Here is a 25947-nt window from a genome sequence, read left to right on the forward strand (position 1 = left end):
TTTCTCTGGCTGTCCTAGCCATGGTCTAAAGCAGTGAGGTTCTGTTTGAAATATTTTGTGGGGTTTAGGCGTCCTCAACAACATATTAAATCAGACGCAGTACAAACTCTTCAAAGCAGGGATCCTTCCTTCTAAAATGTTTGGAAAACTCTTGCTGGGCATTACCATGGTTATATATTTTAAATCATTGTAATAACTATTAGATAAAAGACTATATATAACCTGGTGGCTTATATTGTAAGATCCTGATTTTCCCAAAGAGACCAGCCAGCTCTATGACCCAACAGGATGTACTATTAGATTGTAGGATAAAGCCACCGTATAATGATGAACACACCCCACCTTGAAATGACTAGAATTTAAATAATGTCAAAAGTTATTGATTAACCCAGGGCTGGGTATGATTAGCTGCTCTAGTAAAAGACTTGACTATTCCATCTGAATGCTTGTTTTATTGAAGAGCAGAAGAGTTGTATCTTCCACACTCAGACTAAGCAAAAATGGGTGGCTCGCATGTAAGTAGTTATTTAATTTGGATTGTCAAGAATACAGCCATTTCCTTTTGTTATTTTTGTCCCTTTTCACTTTAAATGACATTAATGCAGCTGCAAATGAAGATTTAAATGCAACGTCTACTTTAAATGTGGGGTGGAAACTCTTGTACGTAGACAGCAACATCCACTTCATTGCATTACATGAATTATGAAATTGTTACTGTAACACAGGTTCTGAGTCTTTTGACGCTGATTGTGGCACAGTTAAAAATTGCAGTACTTTAATTTTGAGAGAAAGAAACAACGAGTAGGATGTCATGGGACAACTCATTTTAAATGGCAAATTTGTATTAAAACTTTCTTAAACATTAAAATAACTCCCTAAAGGTCTATGAAAACCTTCCGGTTCCAAAGGCCAACAGTTTCAAACTTTGTCAAAGTTTATCACTGGATAGTGGGGACAGGAGTAATCTGAAACTGCGGTACTCTCAGAAGGGCCTGATTAAAATCCAGGCATCAGGACTTACCACATTGAATTACCATATGAGTTTTGACTGAGAGAATTTTGGCTAACGTTTGTGTGTTTAATAATAAATATCTAAATCTGCATATTTACTCTCAAAACAGCCTGATTGTCAAAAATTGGAGTGATAGCTGTGAATGCTCAGTGCTTCTGAAAATTAAGTAGCTTGCACTGAAGAAGTTGGGGTTTTTTAGCTTCATTTTAAAATTAATGGATAAACGACCACAATATTTTTTCAGTTTTGCATATTGATTCAGAAAATCTGCAGTTTAGCAGTATCAACAGAGGACAGCGTGTTAGCTGACATAGACTAATGTTGCAATAGTTTCTCTCTTAAGATGTGTGTTATTTTATTACATGACTATTGTTTTATTCAAATTTAGCAAGGCCTTGAGAGATGCAGAGCATCTGTTGCTTTTGGAGCCGCTCTTCAGGTCATTTTCTCTGCCAGACTCCTAGCAGGAGAGCCCATACCATTTGCCCAAGGCTCCAGCTACTGAGCCAAGGAGCTAGGAGAGATCACAAGTCAGTGCCAGTAGAAGGGGCCAATTCGTGCATCATTGCATCTCCCTGTGAAAGAGTAGCTGGCCCCATCTCCTCGCCGTCCATTTCTGGCCCAGCTGTTTGCATAGTGAGAAAGAAGTAATTCAGCAATCTGCTGTTGCAGAGGAAACATGAGGCCGAGAAAGGCTCCTTCGGCACAGCCCTGTGTGCTCATGTAAGCACACATCCAAGCATGGTCGGTGGGCACCTCCCGAGGGACTTGACCTGGAGAGCTGCCACCAGCCCCCAAAGGAGGTGACAACACTTTCATTGGACAGGAGCAGATATATCCAATTTAGTTTTAAATTAGCCGGTTTGTGTCTATCTGTGGCAGCAGAGATTGCAGCACTACACCTCAGGCAGGTTTAGCAGTTGTATGAGCTCTGTGCTGGACGAGGTAGCCAGCAACACTGGCCTGGACGTATCTATGGAAAAATGAAGTTGTGCTGTAGGCTTCAGTGGGAAGAGGTGCGAGCCTGTGTTGAAAGAGTACCCAATGATTCAGCCTATGACTCATCTGAGAATTGCAGCTCCTTATCATCATTCCGTGTTTGTCTCTAGGAAATTACAGGTAATCTTGGAGAAATGCCTGCATCTGTTTCAGAGAACCACTTCTGCAATAACCTGAAAATATTCAGTTCTTAACAGAGCTTTTCAACTGCAGTTTTGTTCTTTCTCCTAATCTCATAGTTTGCAATCCTAGGTTCATGAGTGTCTTGTTTATTGTGTTTTTTAAACCTCCAGAGCAAGTCTTACAGCCTCACAGAGGATATACGGAAATCAACCGTAGGGACTACCAGTTTGTCAGCAGATGCACCAGTAAGCACTTTTTTTATGAAGGATGAAAGGGGCACCATGGTATTACAGCACGTGTTGCAGTGGCTTATGGTGGCTTTGGGAAGCACTGCAGTGCACAGAGGCAACCCGTATTTGGCAGTCAAGATTGACACTAGTAAAGCTGGCTAAACACTGGCTTCTTGCATTCTGTTGAATACTACATCTTTCCAAAATTTTGTCTGCTTTGAAATTTCAGAACTGAAAAGTTTTTGAATAGCCCAAATTCTGGTGGGAGAAATAGAAATTGAATCATTTGTGTCACTTGAGATATTTTGTTCTGGTTAAATGGATTTAGGTTTTAAAACTTAAAAAAAAAGTGTCATTAATAAATGAAGTTTGCACTGAAAGCTAAGCATTGTTCAAAACAAAATAATGAAAATGTTCCATTACATGGATGTTAAAATGGAAATTTTCAGCTGTATCAAAATGTCTCTTCATATTTAAAATAGAACTTTCATCAAAATCAGTATCTTCCTAAATATGTTAATTTGAATAAAAGTAACAGATTTTACTGGGGAAAAAAATGGTTTCAACAAAATATTTCCAACCAGTACCAAAGAATAGCTTTCTCACAGAAATTGAGCTCTTGGTCAAGAGCTGCACCTGATGCAAAATTACAGCTCCGAATCTGCATATTTCCACATGCTTTTCACTGTCTGAAAACTGGATCCAGTTCCTCTTTCTACAATCAACCAGTCTTGACTGCATACCCTTCAAGATTTAAAGTCTCCAATTATTGTCTCTTTGCAGTCTGGTATCTTCAAGCTTATCTGTACTTCTGCTTTTCTTCAAAATTACCACAAGTGAAATCAATTCATCTGAAAATCTGGGTAGCTGCTCTGCTGTAAGCAAGGTGCTTTGGGGAAAGTTTGAGAATAGCAGCAATGGTTTTCATGGTATGATGGTTTGAAAAGTTTGATTGTTTTTGACTTTTGTGAAATTGCTTAGCTTTTTTAACCTTCCGTCTCTCAAGAATCCTGTGTGCATTGTTCTGTTGTTCTCTGTGATGTTTGTAACTTAAATTAATCTGGGGGGTGGACAAGGACTTTGTTTTTATTTTAAACAATTGTTTGAGATTCTCTGGGAGACCTTTGAGTTTCATCTTGTCATTGTGAGCAGCACAAACCTTCTGCCAGGGAGGGCTCTAACATAAGAAGGGGATGGCAGGTTGCCGTTGGCCAGATGGTTTGAGAACTTGAAGGTAAAAAAGTAAGTATAACTTTGTAGAGCACATCTGCCTGATAAAGCTTCTTGGGGATAAGTTCAAAGCTCACAAACATCATAAGGGCCTCTGCATTGCCTATAGTACCTTAGTACCAGTATTATTTATTGCAGTATGATTTTTTGATCTCATCACAAAGCTCAACAATAGTTATTTGTTGCTTCCTTATAGACCAATATTCAGTGACAGTAGATTCTTGTTCAGTCCCTGGCCATAAGCCCAGAGTCAGCAGAAGATAGAAATACCTTCTTGTTCAACCACATGAAACTGGGGAAAAAACCATGGCAGATGTTCATTTCCATGGTCCCCATTTATCCATGATATTTGCTGTGCCTTTTAGACCTGAGTGCAGCTGTGGTAGGTGTTAACAAACATATATCCATGAAACATTTATGATGCATTTCAGTTGTGGCCAAAAACTATTGGAAGTATTAAAAGGTCATTATTTTTACAAAAAACATAAAAAATGCAAAATAACTGGAATCTAAAGCTCTTCTGTGTATACAGCATCTTCAGTAAGCTCTGCCAAGTTCTATCTTTCCTATGAAGAGAAGATAGCCTGTCAAATTTGGAAAAGATACTCTCCCCTTTATTGTTAACTGTGGCTAAGTAATGAAGTAATGGACTGATTCAGCTGACTCTGGTGGCTCAGGTGACCTGGTTGTGTCTCGAGATTTCTCCCATCCTGTGAGGCGGAAAGGAGTTAGACGCAGAAACCTCCACGTTCAGTACAGACAGCTGGTTTGTCAGACACTAAACACCATATGAGCAATGTCTGTACAATAATAACCCAGGTATGTATCTATGATATATAGACATATTTTTCACGTGGCGTTTAGATAATGCATCTTGCAGAGGAACGTTTTAAAAGCAAGGAAACATTAGGGACCATAGGGAGAAGCATGTAAGCTTGGGGCTTCCTTGATGGGGCACTACATCCATCCAGTTCTTCTCCTTTTAAATAATTCAGATTTAGAATATATTAAGAAGTCTGCATAACATCCGCGAAGACTGTGTCCATATATTTGAGCCTTGTATGGGCATACTTAATCACATAAGTTTTTGTGCTGGCATACACAAGAATTAACTTCTGCTCCATCAATATTAACTTACTGGAACTCATCACAAGACTTAGTTGATGTAATCAGAGGAGTGTAAAATTGTTAATAAATTATAAGAACACTTCTCTGTGTTACCATTCTAGTCAGAGATTTGGTATCTCTACTGAAAAAGAGGCAGAGTAGACCAGTTTCCAATCATTTTAGTTATCATAACCACTAATGGCCCAGCATACAGTGTTTTAGAATCAGGCATTATGGTCAGTAAAATTAAACAGACAAATCCATCCCTAGTGTAATACAGAATTGTTCTAGATTTGAAATTCCAGATTTGTCCTAGGCGAATAAAGCCATTTGTTTGCCATTTTTGTGGCTTTTGTTTTCAAGATAAGTATTAACAGGAAGTCACATGAGGCGTGAGTCAGTGCCGAAATGCAGGCATGGTGCCTCTGGAGGTCTCTAGCGTCCCTTCCTACCTGGCTCCAGCTGTCACGCGGAGGGCTCAGGTCCCTTCAGTCCTGTGTCATGTCAGCCAGCCCCGGGCAGATGTCCTGGGTACTCTGGGACGTCTCAAAGGTGATGGTATTTAGCGATTTCACAACTTTGGCAATCCACTTCCACTGCATGGTACCATGGTAACTAACTCCGATTTTAAAAGTAATCTCTATCAAGGAGTTTGGACACACTAGAAATGGATGATATAAAATTCAGCCATGAGAGAACCCCTCCCAAAACTTATTTTTCTTGATTGTGGACTTCTCTTATCATGGTGATGACTGTAAATAAACTAGGTGGATAAAAAATTAGCCATAAGCTATTATGAGATGATATATTAACAACTGCCTTGAAATAGGAGAGACATGGTGGTAGAAACATGTTTTGATTTTGCAGTTTAAATAACTGCCAGAGCAATGGGCTTGGCTGTTGCCACTTGTTTATAATAGGAAAAATAAATGCAACTGATTCTATTATAATCTTGTCGTCGTCGTAGTTTTAGTCTGCGATTTAGAAAAGAAGTGTATCTCCACCTATCAGTTTGGAAGGCGCCATTGCAAAGGCTGCTGAGCAGAGTAGTGCAGTCTACATGACCTGTGCACATTGCATTATCCACTAAATGCTTCATACCGAACCTGCTTCGTTGCTGTAGGCTAGTCCCATGGCATGGGTGGTTCTCATACAGCCGGTAGACCTACAGGAGCCATGAGGATTTGGGAGAGAACAGCAGCCTGCCCAGCAGGCAGCAAGTGGCGCTCGAATATGGGGATATGGTCCTCTGAGCAGTCATGGAAGCAGATGGCAATTTTCCATTTACGTATTGTAGCTGCCTGAGAAAATTGCTCAAACAAACAAGAGTGACAGGTATGTTTTACAGACTGCTAAACAGAAGAGAAAGAAACCGTTGCTGTCAAAAGGACATATGTATGCCTAAGGGAGCACTCACCAACTGACTTATGTATGTTTTGCCTAAACCTACCCCTCCTGTGCTCATCTTCTCGTTACATTCCCTAAGAACTAATTTCTTTGGCAAATGTAGCAATAGAGAAATGTCCAAAATGAAGACCAAGAGTACCAATGCTGTAAAAACAGGACTAAGCCTTTCTTCCAATTGCAGGTGTTTAACAACCCAATCTTTTTATTACCATAGCACAAACCCTGATGCTTGTTGATAACTTCCCTACTGCCAACATGCCACAGCTGTTGGCTTCTGTTTGTTTTTAAATGTTAGCTCCCGTCTACTTTGACCTGTGTGTTAAAGACCTTTGCATTCACATGAGTTCCTACCTGAACACCTGAACCCAATTATCTGAATTTCACTGAGGAAAAGCTTGAAGAAAAGCCTCTTGCTTTGATGTGAGGACTCTAAGAGATGGGGAACCCACCATCTGCTAAAGACTAATCATCCTCACCCATCAAAAACATGACCTTAGACTATGTTAGACTTAGATGAGGCCTGACCTAGGCTACCAGTAACTGATCTCTGAAGGGGTTTTTTTGTTGTTTTCTCCACTCTACTAAAGAGCCCGTTAATATTTGGAAGTTTTCATCATGGAAGTACCTGTGAACTGAAATCAAGCGGGCTTTATCTACTTTTCTGCCCTTTTTGATTGATGGTCTGGAGCTTTCTGAGCAAGTCAGCTTTCTTTCCCCAAAAAATATTTGCCTGTGGTCCTTCTTACGGCTGCTGAGCAGCGTGACTGCAGCCCCAGTGCTGGAGCTGGCTGGCATGGCCACAAGTGAGGCTGTCCCCGTGCAGAGGCTGCCAGTCACCTGGGGCCTTATATAGTTATAGGAGGTTGTAGTAAGGTGACTATTCCTGTTAGACTCATGCCTTCTACTATAATCCAAAAATTGCCCCTGTTCAAAGGGGCCTGAAGAAGCATTAAAATAGGTTGAACAAAACTTTTATGACTAGAAATGACTATTCTAGTATAAATTAGACTATTGGAGAAGTACAAATGTAACATCATCTTTTCACTCTGTCTTTTGGAGTACACCAGAACCAAAATAGAACAGTTTACTCCCACATCTATTCTTGTATTTTATTCTTAACACAAGGAAATGCCTGGGAGTGAGTGACGAGAATTAGGCCATTTTTCACTCAAACTGTCACTTTGGGTAAGAGTTGGGAGTTTGTTCTGATAACAGGATGTTATCCTGATAATGTGTGATGTAGTAGAAGACTAAAACCCCAAGATGTGGTTTTATGTGTCTTTTTCTTTCTCTGTCCCATACTGTTAGTCTAGTTAACCTTGGATTCCAGTTACATTATAGCACATTAAAGGCTTCTGCTAGGATAAATAATTAATCTTAAGTATGTATGTGTTGATAAATAATTAATCATGTAGGGACTGATTTGCCAAAAGATGTCTTCTGTGATAGGAATATATTAGATACAATTTAACTAGTGAGATAAACATGCCAATCCTGTCATTTATCATGCTAACAAAATGACCAGATGATTTGGGACATTTCTTGGTAGACAGAGGAAATAAATCTTCCTCTCCACACACACACACACACACAAAGAAAAGAAAATAGAAATTCGTAGAATATGGGATTGGAAGGCACCTTGAGATGTCAGCCAACTTATCCATCGCCCACAGCAAGATCAACTCTACCCAAACCTTTCCTGACAGATCCAGCAGCACTGAGCTGGAAGAGACCTGGTTCATTAGCTGGAGACAAGACCCTCCCCAAATGGCTTTGAACTGGTGAATCTGTGACAGTGCTACAGTGAGAGCTGAGACATCTCAATAGGGTCCACAGGTTCTCATTTGTGAAGGGTTTTGGATTGTTTTGGCTTGTTTGTTTTTCTGCCATTCCTGTGCTTACCGTTAGGGATATGATGGATCATTTTCAGCCTGCTTTCCTAAAGAAACAGGGTGCACATGACAGCAGCCTGTATATATCTGCTCTGCCAGCTAAAAGCATTTGGACCCACTGGAAAATTTTTAGTTGGATTTACCAGCAGGGTACAAGTCTCAAAAGTATGTGGTGCCTGTTAAGTTTCATGAAAATCAATAGAAGAGAGAGAATGTATTAGAAATCCCCTGAACGAAAGACTGGGACATGAAATCAACCCTTATTAGACACCAGAGAGTCCACACAGTGATGGGCCATTATGACCGTGCCACTCACAGAAGTTGCTTCTGCTGGAGGAGGCAGCATAGGCACAGAAATCAGTCAGCCGGGAGACGTAAATCTGTGGCAAACCAGGCAGAGGGATTTTTGGCACTCACCTGTTTGGTAGTAAGGAAGGCTCAAATTGTTGCATAGGGAACTGTTTTTTATAATTGTTTTTTAAAAACTTGGTTCTCTCCAATGAATTCTTCTCAACATAATTAAATTTATGTGAAAAATAACAAAATTGGTAAAATGCTAGGTACTTGATTCTGTCGCCTAAACATGTGCATCTAGAGCTGTTGGAAATGCCTTTGGGTATGTGAGGCATTTGCACCAGGAGGACCCACGGGAGACCACACATTTCCAAGCTGGCAGCTAGCCGCTTACCCTGGGGCATCTCCAGTGGCACAGGATACCTACGTTTAGACAACTGAATTCTGCCCTGTTTTATTCCAAGCCCCGCTTACATGCAGTAGTCAGGGCTTTAAAAAGCCTGGCTGGGTCAGTCTGCCCTTCCTACAGGCTGCTGGTTTAGATGTACTTTATGCTTCTGTTAGCCAAAGAAAAATGAAACACAAGATAAGCCTGAAATAAGGCACCCACTGGATAAAGCACGTAAATGGATCTGGCTCAAATGAAGACTGGGGCAGGCACTCAGCCTCCCTGGATCAGCCCGGTCCTGATTATAAGAGCCCTTGGCTTTTATATCTGTGTGTCCTCTGCTTTCATGAGCAGCCACGTTGCTGCTGCCCCTTCCTCACGCTTTGCCCCTAGGGGCCTGTGTCTGCGTTTATCCAGGCGCATCTTCAGCATCGATCCATGCGAGAGCTGCCGCGGATGAGCGCCGTCAGCAGCATCCTGACCAGCTGCCCTTTCGGCTGTTGTGACTTTACTTCTCCATAAACTTCTGCTCTTGAGCGTGGTCGCGGCGTCTGCTTAAGATGATATGGATGGCAAGGCAGCTGCGATTGTTCGGCTATTGTCAGCTGTTTTCAGATGGAGTACTTTGTCTCTTTTGCAATACAGGAAGCTATCTGACATGCTCTTGCTAGTGTTTCTTCTGTGCGTGTTTTCTGCCGACTTGGCAGTTTATATCTACTTCAGGCTTAATTGTCTTTTGGTCAAGCAAGCTATTAGATTTTGGTTGCAAAGCTCACATCCTCTTTTGTCTTCATAAATTTCTGCTATGTACTGCAACATTCTGACTATTGATGCCTTGAACCCACTGGAGCTCTTATTTTTCCTTTCTTTCTTTCTTAGTTTTGCCAGTCTTCTTGCTAAAACATTTATTTGTGCACCATAAGCACTTCCCATGCCAACATTTCAAAGAAAATTCTCCAAATGCTTCTCTAAGCATTGTGGACCATCATCAGCTATAAGCTCATCTTTCAGGTCCTTGAAATAAAACATAACTGACAATAAGAAAAATTACTTGGTGTGCTTTACTATAAGTTAAAATGTTAGTTTTTGACCAGTCATAGTCTATCCAGTTTAATTGAAATAAATCTGTGACAATTTTAGCTAAAGCTGCAGAGGAAAATGATTGCTGTGTATAAACGTATCGTGTAGGCAATCACTGTTTAAGCCAAAGGAACACTGTTGGCAGAAAAAACAAATGGACGCATGCCAAGAATAAAGCTAGGCTGGAAGTTCAAAGAGGGTTTCTTGCCACCAGAACACTGGTTGCACTAATTAAAATAATATTGGAAGGAAATGTGGAAGAAAAGTTCCTTTCCATACTATGTTCAACTGCAATATATATATATAATCAGCCCAGCTGGTGTTTCAGACTCCGCATCACACTATCAGTAAACTGCTGTAAACACTCAAAGTCATTAATGACTCAATTCTAATCTAAAATCTTAACTCTAAAACAATGAGCATATTAAACAGTGACTCTGCTCATGTTTTTAAATGAATAATATGTGCAAAGCCTGAAGCAGTGTTAAACATCAGTTTCTTCTGCCACTTATCCCTTACAGCAAAATCCACCTGTGAGCCGTGCAGGCTAGGGAGCAGTACGGCTCTGAAATAGCTCTCCTGCCCAGGAAGGCTGTGCCCGTGGCCAAGACCAAAGGTGGGGCCAGGAGATAGTGAATTTTAACCAGAGTTTTCCAGCTAACTCAGGAGTTGGCCGTGACAGTCACCCACCCATAGTATCAGATTTGCTATCCATAAAAGCTGTGATGCTAGTATTGCACATAATACTCTACAAATGGTATTCCCCAGCCTCAATTAATGTTTTACAGTGATTTATTTGAAGATGGAAGCTTTAGCCCAGCTGACTCAATAGATTCCTGTGGTGCATTAAAACAAACATATCCTGAACGTCTCTAAGAAACAAGCCTTCCTTTCCTTCTGCGTGATCTTTTCCCTTGAAAACAAATGCCTTTCTTCGTTTATGTCTTTATGAATCCTTGTAAATCCATGCTGTTATTTCAGTCATTGGTGCTACCTTTTTCCTACCTGATGCAACTGTACTACACACGAACTGCAACATTTTCCCTTAGGAGGTAGGAACTCACTAAAATCTGGGTATAACTGAACAGCTGTGAAGGCATAAAATAGCAGTTCCCAAAGCCTCGTAATGTTATTAGCAGGACAAGCTGGCTCTGTGGTAGGGCACTGCTGGGGCAGTGGGAACGGCAGGACTGGGCAGCGTTGGTCTGGCGAGAGCCGGGAGAGAGGGAGCTGGGTCCTCAGCCAGCTCCCAGCTTAACCCCCAGCCGAATCCCGCCGGTACTTACGGCAGAGCAAAGTACAGACCAGCACCTTTGGGCATTCACACAGGTGTTTGCATCCATGCTGAATGATTGAGAAGTGGGAGCAAATGCCAGACAAAGCCTTTTTCCTCTCTTTTCTCCCCAGTGCGACTTCTGTCCCAGGTTACATGGAAGCAAATCTGGAGTGATAGTTCTGACCTCCCATTACAGAAATGAATTTGGGGGGCTATAAATTAGCATGGCACTTGGATACAGCAAAACAGTCAAATCTATACTGTTAATATAGTGTGTTAGTGCTTTTCTCTGCATTTTGTGCTCCAGAATTGTCTTGTTTTTGCTGATTTCTCAGCTACTTCCAGTGGTCCTTGCCCTCACAAAGAAATGCTTTGCAGAGAACTGTAGAATAAGTGCGGTGCTGACAAAGGGATCGATCATATGAGGGGCAGGAACACCGTCTTAAAAATGTGCTGACTCCAAATAATGATAACTTCATGGCACTATTATTTACTCCTTCAGATATCGTCTTCTTCCTGCAAACAGCTCCTTTCCACGCAGGACGGCAGAAGGGCAGGGATGTCTCTCCAACTTAGAGACTGAAGTGCTGAGAACCCTTTGCATGTTAAACGTGGTATTATGGAGAGAGGGCAACCATAGCGGCACCACACACTCGTGTGTCGTGTCTCACACTACAGCTGCCCCCGTAAAACCTGGGCCCTCCGATGTCAGGATGAATTCTGCCCCACTCAAGAGTTCACAAGTTCATGCATGGAAAATTAATGGATATGTTTCTAAAAGTTTCCAGAAGCAAATAGGAAACTAGTGAGAAAACGAGGGGAGCTCAGCTGGACATAGAATTGATGTCCAATTTTATTTATGTAGCCTTAAGAGTAGTGATGGCCTCAATAAGTAATCCTGGTGGGAATTAGGCATTTTTATTCTACAGCACAGATCTCCAAATGGAAGGACTCTCAACTGATTTATCAGTATTACAGCCGATAAGACATTTAGCTGTTGGCAAATATGCTTTTGCACAAACGAGAAATGCTCATTGCACCAGGCGCTTGTCGAGGACCACCCGAGCCGCGCTCCACATGTCAACACCACGCGTGGGCGACCCTCGGGCAAAGAGGGCCACTGCGCTGGCAGCATTTGCGTCGTGGAGCGGCGTATCCAGAACGGACTTGCGCTCTGCCATAGGGTGCCGCCGTTCTGTTTGCCCAGACTCATTGCCGAGTCCTGTTGGCTGCCGTTGTTGAGTCTGGCGTTACAAAGAACAAAGGTGAATCTGATTCTCACAAACCTTCCCATCACCAAGTGGGGAGTGAAAATGAGGGTGTAGCGTATCAATCAGACAGAAGACAGACATTAGGTCTGTTTAATTTTCAAGCACATTAGGCAAAAATGTCTTTAGTGCCCGAGTCCATCAAGGGAAAAGCACGTGCACCCTGTGATAATAGAAGAATGCAAATGCAGTTCAGGCAAATACATCTGTTTTCTAACTTTGCATTTTTTCGTTTCCTTTTCCTGACAGATTTGAAGACTCTTAAATAAAATCTCCTGCTGGAAAACATTAATTTTTATATGCATCTATTTCCACCTTAATTGAAAGGTTTAGACAAGCATATCTTCTAGGCTGGCATGTGTCTGCTCACTTTACAATCCATTCCTAGTATACGATAGCATACGTATTTACAAGCGAGATTTGTGATAATGACATGGCAGTGAAAGTGTTACCTTGGGAGGCTGCAGTAAGATAAGACTGAGAGAACTTTTTGCAATGTTGCAATACCTTTCTAATTGCGGTTGTTGTAAAATAGCTTTCAGTTAAGGTAATTTCAGTGAGATGGTTGCGTTAGGGCAGCTACGATTAGCATTAATTTGAATCCTAGTTGCTAACTGCATTAGAAGAGCCACGTACTTAAATGGACTTTAGTCTGTCACAAAGGTAAAAGCGGTGTGGGGAGTGGATTTGGCTTTTATCCTTGGTATAAGACTCTGTGTCGTTGAATAGGTAGCTCCTTCATAGCTGTCACCACATTTTCAGGAGGGCTTAGGAGCACAGTGCCGTGCCCTCAGGTGTCATTACCCTTAATTAGCAATAGGGGTGAGCCCAGTGCGATGCCCTGGGGTGTCCCAACCCTTAATTAGCAGAGGGGAGAGCCAGTGCCCGGCAACCCTGCAAAGCAAGAAGTCAGATGCACTTGTTGCTCTTGGCATGCAAATGCCAAAGCGCTGGCAGTGCCCCTATTAGGCCCCCGCGGTTGATGAGGTGCATATAGCTCCAATTGATTTAGGAGCCTAGGACCTGTTTTACAGGTCTATTTTAGCACATAGGCATTTAAAAGATCTGATTTGTGGTACTACAGGGATTGAAAAGGTTGCTGACCTCCTGCTGCGAATAGAGGGTGTACCAACAGTGCAGCCCCTGTGATTCACAGCTGCTCAGATTAGTATGAGCTGGCATGGTTTTCAGTTTACCATAGCTTTCAGTTATCGATATATGTCAGGCTGTAAACTGCTGCTGCTGTGGACTTTGAGTTATTGTATCTGACAGATTTAGCTCAAGGCAACCAGATGTACTATTCCGACAAAAAAGCTCCAGCAGCCGTATGATGGTATATGTGCCCAATCATCTGTGTGTGCGAATGCATCAGCACAAGGAAGGTTTGCAGGATCCAGTTTTATTAGGCCAGTTGGGATTTTGCCTGAAGGAAAGAAAACCAGCTCCCAGTATTTACAAATGTACTGCAGAGGTGCAGCACAAGTCTGCAGGCATCTGATAAGGAATTTATATTGGCCTAACGTTAAAGTGGTACAAACAAATAATATTTGATCTGGCATAAAATTGTCTATTATCAAGTGATTACATCAAAATTATTTGAACAAAGCTGAACTGACAGAACAAGGTTATACAGGCTCAGCATCTTGTGCCATGTGGTCATGGCTGGCTTTGCTCTGATTCTAGGAGCGCTAGTGATAGAGATATCATACCAGCACAGCCCAGCTCGGACGTCACAGTTTAGGTGGGGCAAACAAAAACTGAGCAACAGCCTGACCAAGCTTCTGTAAATCAGAGAGACTAATGCAAATTTGTTTCCCATGTACCTGTTGTGTCTCTATTTTTCTAGTCAACCACTCATCACCGTCATCATGGCTTTGATGCAGACCGGGATGCCAAGAAGCTACATAAAGCCTGCAAAGGAGCAGGTGAGAAAGCTCTCGTTTTTTATACAATGGACAATTCAACATTATAGAGAGCACATGCACAAACTTATGGCAAAGCAACTATTTAAACCATTTGGAGTTAATCTTGATGCTTTCTGTCACTCACTGACTCGAAGAACATGCACACGTAGAGAAAACTGTGGAGTTTTTAATGATTAAGATAAATGGGAAGGGAAGCCAGCTTGTTCCTCAAAGGTCTGAAGCATCTACTTTGCTAACTGCTTGGCTCCAAGGGGTCAGGATGAACATAGCATTTGCTCACTGCAATAGGACCAGCAAGCTGTCCCTGCTGATAATGACAGTTGTGGGGTCCAGCTAGTCAGGCCAGATTAAGGGCATGGTTATATGTCCTTTTCCAGGTCTTCAAGGAACAGTCAAAAACATCACCACCTCTATATGCTCCTCAGAGCCCACTGCAGCTCCTTCACCTGAAAGGTCTATATGGTGCTCCTCAGTCTCCGTCAGGGATTTTTAACCAAAATTTTGGCTCACACCATCTTCTGTGGAAGTTTACACTAAGCTGGCTGACTTTGCACTAACGTGCATAAGGAATACAGTGTTCCTCAGACCCATGGAGGTGGCAACATTCAGCAGAGGAAGAACAGCCAGTCAGTGCAAGAGAGCAAAAAGTTATTAACCCGCTCCAGGCATTTGCAAAGTAAACATGTATTTAAGCATTTTTTCCTGCTATAGCACTGACATTCAGGGTTAGCTAGTTAAAGTGCTTGAATTTTAGGAACTGTTCTTGTCCTATCAGCTTCCTGCCATCAAGACAGTTCCCCAGAGGACCTTCCTATTAAGAGTTTAACCCCACATTTTCAGATAGCAATGGTTTTCAGTCTACACTTGGATCATGCCTTCTGTCTCACTTCTAAGCAGGAAAAACTGGACAGGATGCCATAAACTTGTCCTGTACAGACGTGATATGCAGTGATGAGAATGGACAAGCTGCTGATGAATGCAAATACCACTTGCAGATTTATCGCTTGTTTTGGTAGCTCCCTGGAAACCCTCACAGTGTGAGGTGCTGCACGTACAGGGACCAGAAAGAGGGTCCCTGCTCACGAGAGCCTGCCAGTGAGGCATGGCACGAAGCAGGGTGGTGATGCCACCAACAGAAGGGCACGAGGGAAGCAAGGTCTGTGTCAGCCCATGTGATGTGTGCACTTCAGCAGAGCTGGCATATGGCTGGATGCCCTTCAGCTGACATCTGAACCCTTTATATCCTATAGGCATTTTGGCAGTGGCCATTGCATGCAGGATCATAGGTCCTGATAGACCTTCTTCATTTCAATCCCTATGTTGAAAAAACAAAGCCTCAGGCCAGCTGCTGGCCCTGCAGTCGGAAGTACTCTGGGACACGCACGTTACTGCAAGAGCTCCTCTGCTGCGTCACTCAAGTGCCCAAGCAGGATCTCTGCAGTCTTGTCCTGTAGCTGCAAACATTGGCTAATGCCTTCCAGCAGCTTTGTTTAGTGCAAACATCTGCTTACGTGGCTGAGGGCAAGGAAAGCACAACAACAAGGTCGTTGCCTTTAGTAAGCAGCTTCCACAGGCTGCAGAAGCTGCAGCTCAGAGCTCCTGTTTCCTCTTGGCGCCCGGGACCCCCTCGCAGAGGGCTGTCACGTGTTCGATTCCCGCACAGCCTCCCCACGTGCCTTCCCAGGAGCTGCAGCCCACCACCGTGCCTTGTGCCAGGGCAGCTGTACAGCTGGGCACTGCACTCCCAGCTACCTTCCGCTTATTTTTGCCAACTAAAACAACATCAACGGGGAGATTCAGGCAGTGGAGTGGTTCTTGCTCCTCTGCCAGTCTCCTTTCAGAGCAAAGCACAACCCGTTTTGTACAGACCATGGTCCAGGCTGCAGGTTAATAAAGCCGATTTAAGCGCATCCCCACCTACTGCCGCCACTCGCCCCATGCCATTCGTTCTGTTATGATGGCACAAGCGCTCCCACGTTTAATAAACCAGATCGGAAGATGGATCCACCGGGCAAGCAAGCCTGTAGGAAAAGGTTATTTCTCCGGCAGACCCACTGTTTCGGGCAGGGGAGGCTGGAAGCGCCGCGTGGTTCAGGGGACGAGAGTTGAAAAGTGCAGAGGGAAGAGGGTGGTGAAGGGCAGGGACCGCTCAGACGAGCCTCGCCGCCAAAACCTGCACGTTGGCCCGCGGCCGCCGGGCGAGCAGTGCGGGCTGTGTCGTGCTGACGGCGCTCACGGCCCCGCGCCAGGCGATGCGGGAGCAGCGGGCAGGGTGACGGCACGTGCGGCTCAGGCCTGGTGCGGCTCGGTGCCCTTAGGGCTCGGGGGCATGGGAGAGCTTCGCTGGCGTCAGCGTCGGTATCTAGGGTTAAACGCAGCTGGGCTTTACTTATTTATGGTGGAATAAGGTGCTTTGTATGACCAAGCGGCATCCAAGTCCCCTTGCAAAGCCAGGCGCGAGGGTGCAGGGCACACGGCTCCGCGTCTGTTCCCGCTGGAGCCAGGGAGCAGTTCCCTGTCGCCTCCAATAAGTCAGCGTCTCCGGCGAGACGCGGCCCTGGGGCAGACCATGGGTGCTGTTAGCGCCCTCATTTTAGCAGCAGACAGCAGCTGATCTGCTAAACAGAGGACTCAGTTCCCCTGATAAAATTTAAGCAGCACAAGATGGTGTTCTGAGCGTTGTACTACAGATAAATATATCCTCAGAAGAAGCTTAGATGCTACAAAACCTAAAGTTGGTGCCAGTGGATATATGTATATTTATTTTCTTCTCTTTGGAGAGGGGACACTTGATCTTTTTTTTTCTTTTTTTCCCCCTCTGCACTGGGTTCCTGATCAAATTCTCTGTATGCCCAACTTCTTTTTTAGGAACTGACGAAAAAATAATTATTGAAATCCTGTCAAATCGAACATCGGAGCAGAGGCAACAGATAAAACAGAAGTACAAGACTGCATTTGGCAAGGTATTTCAAAATAAATGACCTCTTTGTTTCAAATACTATGCTCTTTAGAAATATAGCCTACATTACCCTACTTTGGAAAATATAAATGGCCCAATAGTTTTAAAGAGGGCACCAGTTAGTTTCTGATTCAGTAATTATTTCTTTTATCTCCTAAAATAATGATTATTAATAATCTTATGCCTTTGAGTCTTCTTCAAAATGGAAACCAGCCTCAACCAGAACAAAGCATTTTAATCAAAGTCAGCAGAGCTAGAAAATAATTCATAGCAGAAATCAAAAACATTTCAGCTTCTGTTCATCTTCAGCACAATTAGGGGGAAAAAAGTCTGAAACAAAGTGTAAATGCAATTAATGTAGCAGGCAAATTCCCAGTTAGAATCCCTCTAAGACCAGATGCAAATTCAGAGGGACTATCTGATCTTACACCATTATACATTTACTGAGTTAAATGGATTTAGCACTGATTAAATTCCAGTGATGGAGTAGAATACACATTGCAAAACTGAGAAATCTCTTTGGGCACTTGGTTTCTGAAGGAGGAAACACTGACTGCCTTGGTGATTTGGCATATAGAAAAAAACTAAAGCTTCCTATATATTATTTAGGTAAACAGCCAAATCCTGCAGGGCTTATTATTAAATCAGTCTTTTTTTTTTGTGGTCTGCTTGAACGTTCCACATTAATCAGTGTTACTAAGGCAGGCAGCACTGAACCTGAAAGCCTTCTGTCTGTAAACCTTACAGCAAGCACGTGAAGGATTTTGATTGCATAAATGCTACAGAATTAGCTCTATAATGAGCATTAATAAGAATATGCATGAGAAATGAGCAAATTCTATAAGACATCCCAGTTACGTTAGCCCATAACAGCTCACAGAAGTTAGGTTCATAATGCGGCTCACTGAAACCACTTCAGCCTCGATGTCAGTCTTTTACTGGAATAGATCAAGCGTTAATTTGCAATCATGTGAGAGGACATTGAAGAACAATAGTTTTAAAGTTGGGTTTTCTTTTCATTTATGATCTGAACTTGTCAAAGACTTTCTGTACTACAGGAGATGTTAACTGCAGATAGGACTTAAAATAAATCATTAGAAATAATGCTCAGCATGAATGTTCATCTGACACATATGCACTAGCTAATTCTTCTCCAGGGTCTTATTAATTTTTGAATTAAGTAGATCACATCAGAAAGGTGGGTTTTTTTCTTTTTTCTTGGTGGAAAATGCTGATTGCTTGAAAGCAAAGAACGTCGGAGAAAAGTTTTGCTTTTCCCAAGAAACCAATTCTAAGAAAAATTAAAAGAGAATTTTAGTAAGTTTGATTCCTCTGCTACAACTTTTTCAGAGCAGGAAATTTCTGCATTGGGTTTCAAGGTTTCTTCTGTCCAGCTTTTAAAACATTAATTTGCATTTCTTCCGACAAGTAAGAGTTTTATTGCTGATATCTGCAGATGGGGAGGATCATTTCAATCAACATAAAACAACAATTTTTAGGGAATTTTATTTGCAAAAAATGCCTGTGTGTTTTTTTTTTTTTTGATATTGTTCCTTTTGGTATGGAAGAAGCTTTGAAATCATTAAATTCCCTGCAGCAAATGAGCGAATAAGTAAATCCTCCAGTCCAAGCTTGGTTTTGGCACTAATCCTTCCGACCGCCTCCGCAGGATTTGGAAGAGGTGCTGAAGGGAGACCTAAGCGGGAATTTCGAAAAGAGCGTGCTGGCCCTGCTGGATCTCCCCTGCGAGTACGAGGCCCGAGAGCTTCGCAAAGCGATGGAGGGTGCTGGGACGGACGAGTCGCTGCTCATCGAGATCCTGTGCACGCAAAGCAACAAGGTTGGGACGGCCCTGCGCTGCCCGAGAGCGCGGGGTGAAGCGTGCCCGGGCGCTCGCGAGAGGCCGAGAGAGTGGTGCCAGCACTGGTGCCAGCCCGGCCGCGGCGGGAATGGGAATGGGAATGGGAACGGGAACGGGAACGGGGCGCTGCAGGGCTCGGGAGACATGGGCGTGCTGCTGACTCGCGGCTGTGCTTGCTTGTTTGCTTATTTGGGGTTTTATTTTTTGTTTTTTTGTTCATTTGCCTAGCAAATCGTAAGCATAAAGGAGGCGTACAGAAGGCGTAAGTAAGATTTGCTTTCACACACCTTCGCGTAAAGCCGTTGGCATCGAGTGAGCCCTTACGGACGTCCTTCTCCCCAGTCTTTGACAGGGATCTGGAGTCTGACGTTAAAAGCGACACAAGCGGCTCCCTAAAGAAGATACTAGTCACCGTGCTGGAGGTAAGGCTGGGGCGTTCCTCCTGCGCGCCTACCTGACACAGGCACCCTGCCCGCCCTGGGTAACGCTAGCGAGTGTTAGCTGGTAATTATAATAAGTAATACAGTAACGAGATGATAGTTATAACACGCATAAGGCTTTTGTCAGGGTAAGAGCCTTCTGTGTTTACAGCTCTTTAATATAACTAAAGCGGTTATATAAAATCACGGGTAATTTTATAAATTCTGGTACCTTGAAAACGATAGATTGTTGCTTTATTATTATTTCTGCCGTGGTCGTGGCTGGCATACCCACTCAGGGCAGGGCTACCTCGGGCTGATTTCCGTCTAAAACCGGCCAAACACCGTTTCCGTTTCAACTGAGGAATCTGCAGCTCAGGTAGATACAGAAAAAGTAATAGGAGCTCGTCATCATCTTGTTTTTCCATTCACAAAGAACAAGCATGTTTTCAGTTAGAACGCACTTTATTTTACATCAGCTTGAAATAAGGACAAAAGTTAGCTTCTCCAGGGGAACACTGCAAGCAAGAAGAGTAGGAAGGCGAGTAGGAATCGGTGCGGTGGACAGCCTCAGCAGCCAGCCCTTAGGGGTGGAAAAATTCGATAAATACAAGAAACTTTAGGGGAATAACGGTCACCTTGCTAAATGCACCGCAACTGGATTCCCATTGCGGAAAGCGGTGATACAGCGCAGCTCCGTTCAGCCTCTCGGGGCGTGTTTTCAGGAGTGACAAACACAGGGTTTACACGTGGAGAAGTCCTTCGTGATTTCCATCAGGAATTACCGCGTTAGTAAACGCTCAGGTGTACAGATTAGGGAGGGAAGTGCAGAGGGCCATTTTGCTGCTCTCGGGGCCTAGCCAGCGCCGTAAAAATCGACAACGCTTCCAGTTTTGGGGACATTTTCTCCGCAGCTGAATGATGGATGCGGCAGTTGCTCTCCTCAGAAACGTCCTGGTGGGGCCCCACGCGGATGGACCCGCGGATGGACCCTGCCTTGGGCAACGCACAGGCTGCACCGCCAGAGTCACCAAAAGCCCGTGACGACCCCAAGCAGAGCAGAGCGTTCAGCCCCGGATTGCCAAGGCCCGAACTGCCCAAATGCTACGCAACTGTCAGCAGATGGCAGCAAAGCTACAACCAAAGGGGTTCTGAGCGCCCAGAGCTGACAAACTTCCCTGCTGCTGCACAGAGCAGCCGGCACTTGGGCCTTTTTTTTTTTTTTTTTTTTAACGTAACGTCCTTTTCTGTAGGCAAACCGAGATGAGGCCCAAGAGGTCAATGCCGAGCTTGCCGGGCAGGATGCCAGAGAGCTGTACGAAGTAAGTGCGATGGCGGAGAAACCCCACCATGGCCCGGCGCTGCGCTGCCTCCGAGGTGGCCACGCGCACGGACCACCGGAGCACCGGGGCGGTGGCAGGGGGCACACGCCGGAGCCGGCGAGCCCCGGGCTCTGGCTGCCTTCGCGTTTCCACCGGGGTAAACAAATGCTCTAGAAAAGAACGTGCAATCTTCAAGGCAGGGGAAGGCCGCTGGGGAACGGAGGAGCTGGCTTTCAACACAGTCTTAGCAAAGAGAAGCTATCGGCAGCTGAGAGCTACTTTTGAAGCCTATGAAAAGGTGAGTTATTCTCTTCTGCGTTGGGTTGCACACAGCAGGGCCCAACACACGTAGCTTGCAGACCCCACAGCTACATGTAGAGCAGGCGATCTTTTCTTTCCCATTTTGAAAATTGCTCCGTGCTGTCAGTATCTTGAAAAATATTTCTGCAGGACTGCATCTTGATCTTGTAGAAATAGGGCCTAAAAGCTGTGTCTTCTGCCAGTAAAAAAACTGTTTCCCTTTGTAGCCCTCACAATATCCAGCCAAATAAACGTCATGGTGTCCTTTTCTTTCTACAGCTGCACCAAGAAGTGTGTCCCCACTCCTGCAGGAGGTCCAGCAAAGGGACAGGTTCACAATTTACTGCCCTGAAGCAGAGTTCTGCCCTTCCAGTCTCTTCCTCTCCTTCTCCCAAGCAGAGCCTGACTAGGTGTCTCATCCTGATCCCCCACTTCAGGAAAAGTGCCCTCACACAGACGTAGCAGCTCTTTAACCTACTCCCTTCCAACCCTGCTGGACCCTTACTGTCCTCACACCACATCACGGAGTGTCCTCTGAAGACAGTGGGAGACATGGTTGAAGAGCAGTGGTGGCTGTTCAGTGGCCACCACTCAGTGGTGGACCCCTCCATGTCCAGGGGGCCTGACCCTGTTGGGACAGTGGGGAAGTATGCAGCTGGCTGGGTCTGCACTGGGCCCAGCTTACCCCAGACACCCCCACATGTCTGCGGTTCCCATCTCCCTCATTGCACACCATCCAGCAGCCCCTCCACGAGAGCAGAAGCATGTCTCCCGCCTCCTCCTCTTTCCCCACCCTGGGTGGACAGCCTGTCCAAGTAGTTTGCTGCACTGTCCTCTGCCTCCAAGCCTCCCCCAGCTAAGGGCAAGGTAGGCAGCAGGGTCACAGCTCTCTATTACTTCTCCCCACATCACCCACCAGTGACATTTTACTCATTTCTAGGCCTGGAGCTGACCTCCACTGAGACCTCTCGCCTGGAAATTACCTCTGAAAGTCAAAACAATTGGAGATGCAAGGTCCTTCTCCTGGCAGCTAGGTGGAAGCTCAGCAGTAGCATTTATTCTGAGAAGAAGGTCCCCTCTCCAGCCTCTGGCTCACAGCCCCGAGCTTCCCTAAGATCAGTCTAAGATCATCAGAAAATCATAACCCTAGGCACTGAAGATGAAAAACCTTCAGTCAAGGCCATACTTCAGTGTCAGCACAATAAGGAACCCTTAGCTGGAAATACATTCACAGCTTAATCCAAGCCTTGGTTTGTTGCTGGCAAGAGAACAAAACTGGTCACTAACTGCTACTCCCTCCCTCTGAGCAGCCCAAACCCTGGGGGTTAAGTTAAATGATCCTATATCCAAGATACCTTGGCTTTTTGATTTCTAAAGCCAAGCAGATCGCATTGCCCAAACCGATCCATCCACATCCTGCCTGGCTGTATTTGAGGCAGAAGTGGGCCAAGATTAGAGCCATGCAAATATCAGTCCTTCTCTGCATTTGGAAAGATAAATAGGGACAGATCTAAACGAGCTTGGATTTTGCAGAGCTCAAGGCCAAATCCTTAGAAGGTATCCCGTGCTGGCTGGTATCTGTGGTCTCCCAGGTCTGAGCTAAAAGTCCATTACAGTGTTGAGCCATGCAGGACCATCCTGATATGCAAAACAGAGCAAAGTAAAAGACTTTGTGATTTTCTTTAATTCACAGAAGTGAGGATAAGCTGTGTTTTGAAGTGGCAGTCTGTTTTTCCCCTTCTTCAGCCTGACAATTTCTTGCCTACAGAATAATATAGAAACTCAGGAACAACTGCAGCGCTTGTAAACTTTCCCTGGGAGCCCAAAGCCAATAAGTAACAAACCTTCTTACAGCTGGTAAAGCTCCAAAATTTATCATGTTTGTGTGGGAACCATCCAGAGCCTTGGTGGAGGAATTAGAGGGAGCTCAAACAGTTTCTCCTGACTAAGGGTCACCCAAGAAGAAACTGCAGCTTCTTTGTCAAAGAAGCCCTCGGATACAAGTACGACTGCTTGATTTAGGTTATCCATCTCTTAACTGTTCTGCCTTACTCGGCCTCATATGTCCTCTTCCCTTGATGCCAGTGAATTTATGAGCATTTACCCCAGAGGAGGACCTCCTCTGCCCTTGAAATACTCCCTTGGGAAGGCTGAAAGGGATTTAAATTGGCCTTTTGCCATTGGATCCAGAATCTGATGCTGGTTTTATGGTAACAGGATTACGTGTACAGATAGCAGCTCTGATGGCTCCTCTTTGTTGTCCTTGTAGCTGCATGGGAAAGACATAGAAGAAGCCATTAAAAGTGAAACATCTGGAGATCTGGAGAAGGCCTATCTCACTCTTGGTAAAAGAAATGTTTCAATAGCTTTCCTTTCTAGTTCTTATCTCCCTCTGATATTAACTCTTAGGAGTCTAGTGAGAGCTATTGAGATAGTTTTAAACTAAAGCAAACATAACTGCCAGGCAAAGGAGACCCAGGTTTAAATAATGATTTGAACCTATTGGTTTTAGAAATTAAACAGGCCAGATGCATCTCCCCTCCACACAGCTAAATTATTTAGCCTCTAAAACAGGGTGGCCGCCTCCAAGCTGTCCCCAATGCCTTGGCCTGTGATGACCCCAGCCCATGCCTGGGCATTGTCACAAGTGTGCTATCTTGTCACTCAAAAACGTACAGGGACCATGATAGCAATTTAGCACTGTGGATGACTGTAACCAGTATTTAGGCCTGTGCCCTGGCTCTGGTTAGTTTACTGGGATAGATTTTATTTGTGTGGGGGAAGAGCATCTGGGATCTTGCCCCTGCAAGCTGCGGAGTAAGCAGCTATCCCCAGAGTAGATGGAAAGGAGAACTCCAGAGGGGCAAATCCTCATTCTCATTCATGTCATTCTCACTGTGGAGTAGCAATGTATTTGGTGCTAATCACTTCATTGTGTAGCATGCTTTCCCTGTGGAGAAATGTATGTTCCCATTTAGACTCCAAGCCTCCTCCTAGCATACCAAGAGAGGACCCCTTACAGAATGAACCCCTACCAGTTTCTATGTCTGCCTGAACACCAACCCTAAAGAGTTTTCTTTATTTCTGCCTTATTTATTTCCTTCTCACTGAAAACATAACACAGAATGCGAATATACAAGTATAAGAAAGCCTCTTACTGTTCTTTAGTCAGCTGTGCCAAAGACTGCCAAGGTTACTTTGCTACACTTCTGCACGAGTCGATGAAAGGAGCTGGGACTGATGAAGGGACCTTGATTCGCATCCTTGTGACCAGGGCCGAGGTAGGGTACCCTGCAATCTGCCATACTTCAAATCATTTTGGGGAGAAGTACAAATTTAAAGGGTACAGAGTAAGTCCTGGTAGATTGTGTGCTCAGTCAACCCAGTTTCAGACCAGTGCAGAGCCACTGATGGCAGTGCTCACACTCTGCTTTTGTACATAGGCAACCCTAATTTTCATATTGCATCTATTTTTGTTTTCAAAAGATCTGAACTCGAAAGCATGAAAGCAATTTCGAGTGAAGTCAACTTTACCTGGATAAAACTGGCCCATGGGGAGATCTGGCCCCGGAAAGATCTTTATAAGTAAAATCCTAGTTAAGGTAATCTTGGTTAAGATAAAACAGCAGTTCCCAATCTGAGAATCGCTTATAATCCTATGTTGCCAATTCTTTCTGATTCTAGCTGGGAAAAACAGATGGGGGAAGGAAGGGAGGAAGGAAGAAAAATAAAGAGCCAAAGGAGATAATTGTGATTTTAAAAAGCACAACACTGCACAAGACATTTCAGATCCTAAACATAGTCTTTAAATTTTCCTTCCACGTAAGCTATTCAGGTTGTAACCCCATTGCTGTTTCAGTCTTGACATAGAGGAGGAGTTGTTCATAGAGGTGAGGAGGTGATCTGTATCTGATCTTAGTGATCTGTAGTATGAAAATTGGAAATGAGTCTCCAGGGTAGTCTCTCTGTTAAGATGTGGTGCAGTCATGACAACATTTAAAACCCCAGTAATAAAGATCAGAGCCGTGCCGTGGGTGCCTTTTCACAGGAAAGCTCAAGACAAGGCATTTCATTCTCCCTCCATAGCAACCAGAAAATTACCTGTGGCTAGAAGAACACAACTATCATTTAATCACACTCCTGGAAGTGCTTCTTTCTCTTCTTGCCACCAAAGAGTGGCCTCAGGAGGCCTCAGCGACCAGTGCTAGTTTGTGCAGTACCAAGGCTGTGCCTGCGTGGCACCACCGAGTGCCAGGCAAAGATGCCCACCAGCCCCTCTGGCACGGCTCTCTGCACCTCCCATACCCCACCCTGCAGCTAGCGTCCCATCACCACACCACACATGCAGCCGTACCTCCAGTCCAAACATTAACCTGAAAGTCCTTCAAGGTTTTGGACCTCCTGCTTTCTCCTCTGCTCCTCCCAGTGAACACAGTGGACTTTGAGGGGCTTGACAGAAGCAGGACATATTATGCAAAGCACATCCCACTCTTCTAAAGAGACTTTCCTTGTCTCCTCAGTGTGACCTGCCAGCAATAAAAGAGAAGTTCCAGCAAAAGTACAACAAGTCATTAGCTGAAGCTGTCCAATCTGATACCTCTGGGGACTTCAGAAAGTTGCTGCTGGCTCTTGTACGCTAAAAAGCCATCAAGAACAGAGAGGCATGCTGAGCAGCCACCTCTTGATTGGTTTCCAAAGTAGCATCCAAAAATGTGGCATTAGCAGAAAGAAAAAAATCCAATTTATTTTCTTTCCAGCTGAGAAACATGTTGCCAAGTAATGCTGGACGTGAGGTTTATGTTACAGGTATCTTGCCAAATGTCCTTAAGCAATAAAGATATTTTAAAAAACTAAA

General features: G+C 44.3%; 1 protein-coding gene across 2 annotated transcripts; it reads left to right on the forward strand.

The window, feature by feature from the left end:
• The first annotated feature begins 439 nt into the window (after nucleotides 1-439).
• ANXA13 (annexin A13) lies at nucleotides 440-25947 on the forward strand. 2 transcript variants are annotated; one of them, XM_013956945.2, is made up of 12 exons: nucleotides 442-515; nucleotides 2305-2379; nucleotides 14153-14231; nucleotides 17100-17194; nucleotides 18860-19030; nucleotides 19280-19313; nucleotides 19394-19473; nucleotides 20724-20792; nucleotides 20989-21090; nucleotides 23362-23437; nucleotides 24261-24373; nucleotides 25613-25947. In XM_013956945.2, the coding sequence occupies exons 1-12, from the start codon at nucleotides 501-503 to the stop codon at nucleotides 25730-25732; spliced, it is 1029 nt and encodes a 342-aa protein (XP_013812399.1). In that variant the 5' UTR covers nucleotides 442-500; the 3' UTR covers nucleotides 25733-25947. The 2 variants fall into 2 exon arrangements, with proteins under 2 accessions (XP_013812400.1, XP_013812399.1); XM_013956946.2 differs by lacking the exon at nucleotides 2305-2379 and having other exon boundaries at nucleotides 440-515.

This window comes from Apteryx mantelli, chromosome 2, assembly GCF_036417845.1.
Source record: "Apteryx mantelli isolate bAptMan1 chromosome 2, bAptMan1.hap1, whole genome shotgun sequence".
NCBI lineage: Eukaryota > Metazoa > Chordata > Aves > Apterygiformes > Apterygidae > Apteryx > Apteryx mantelli.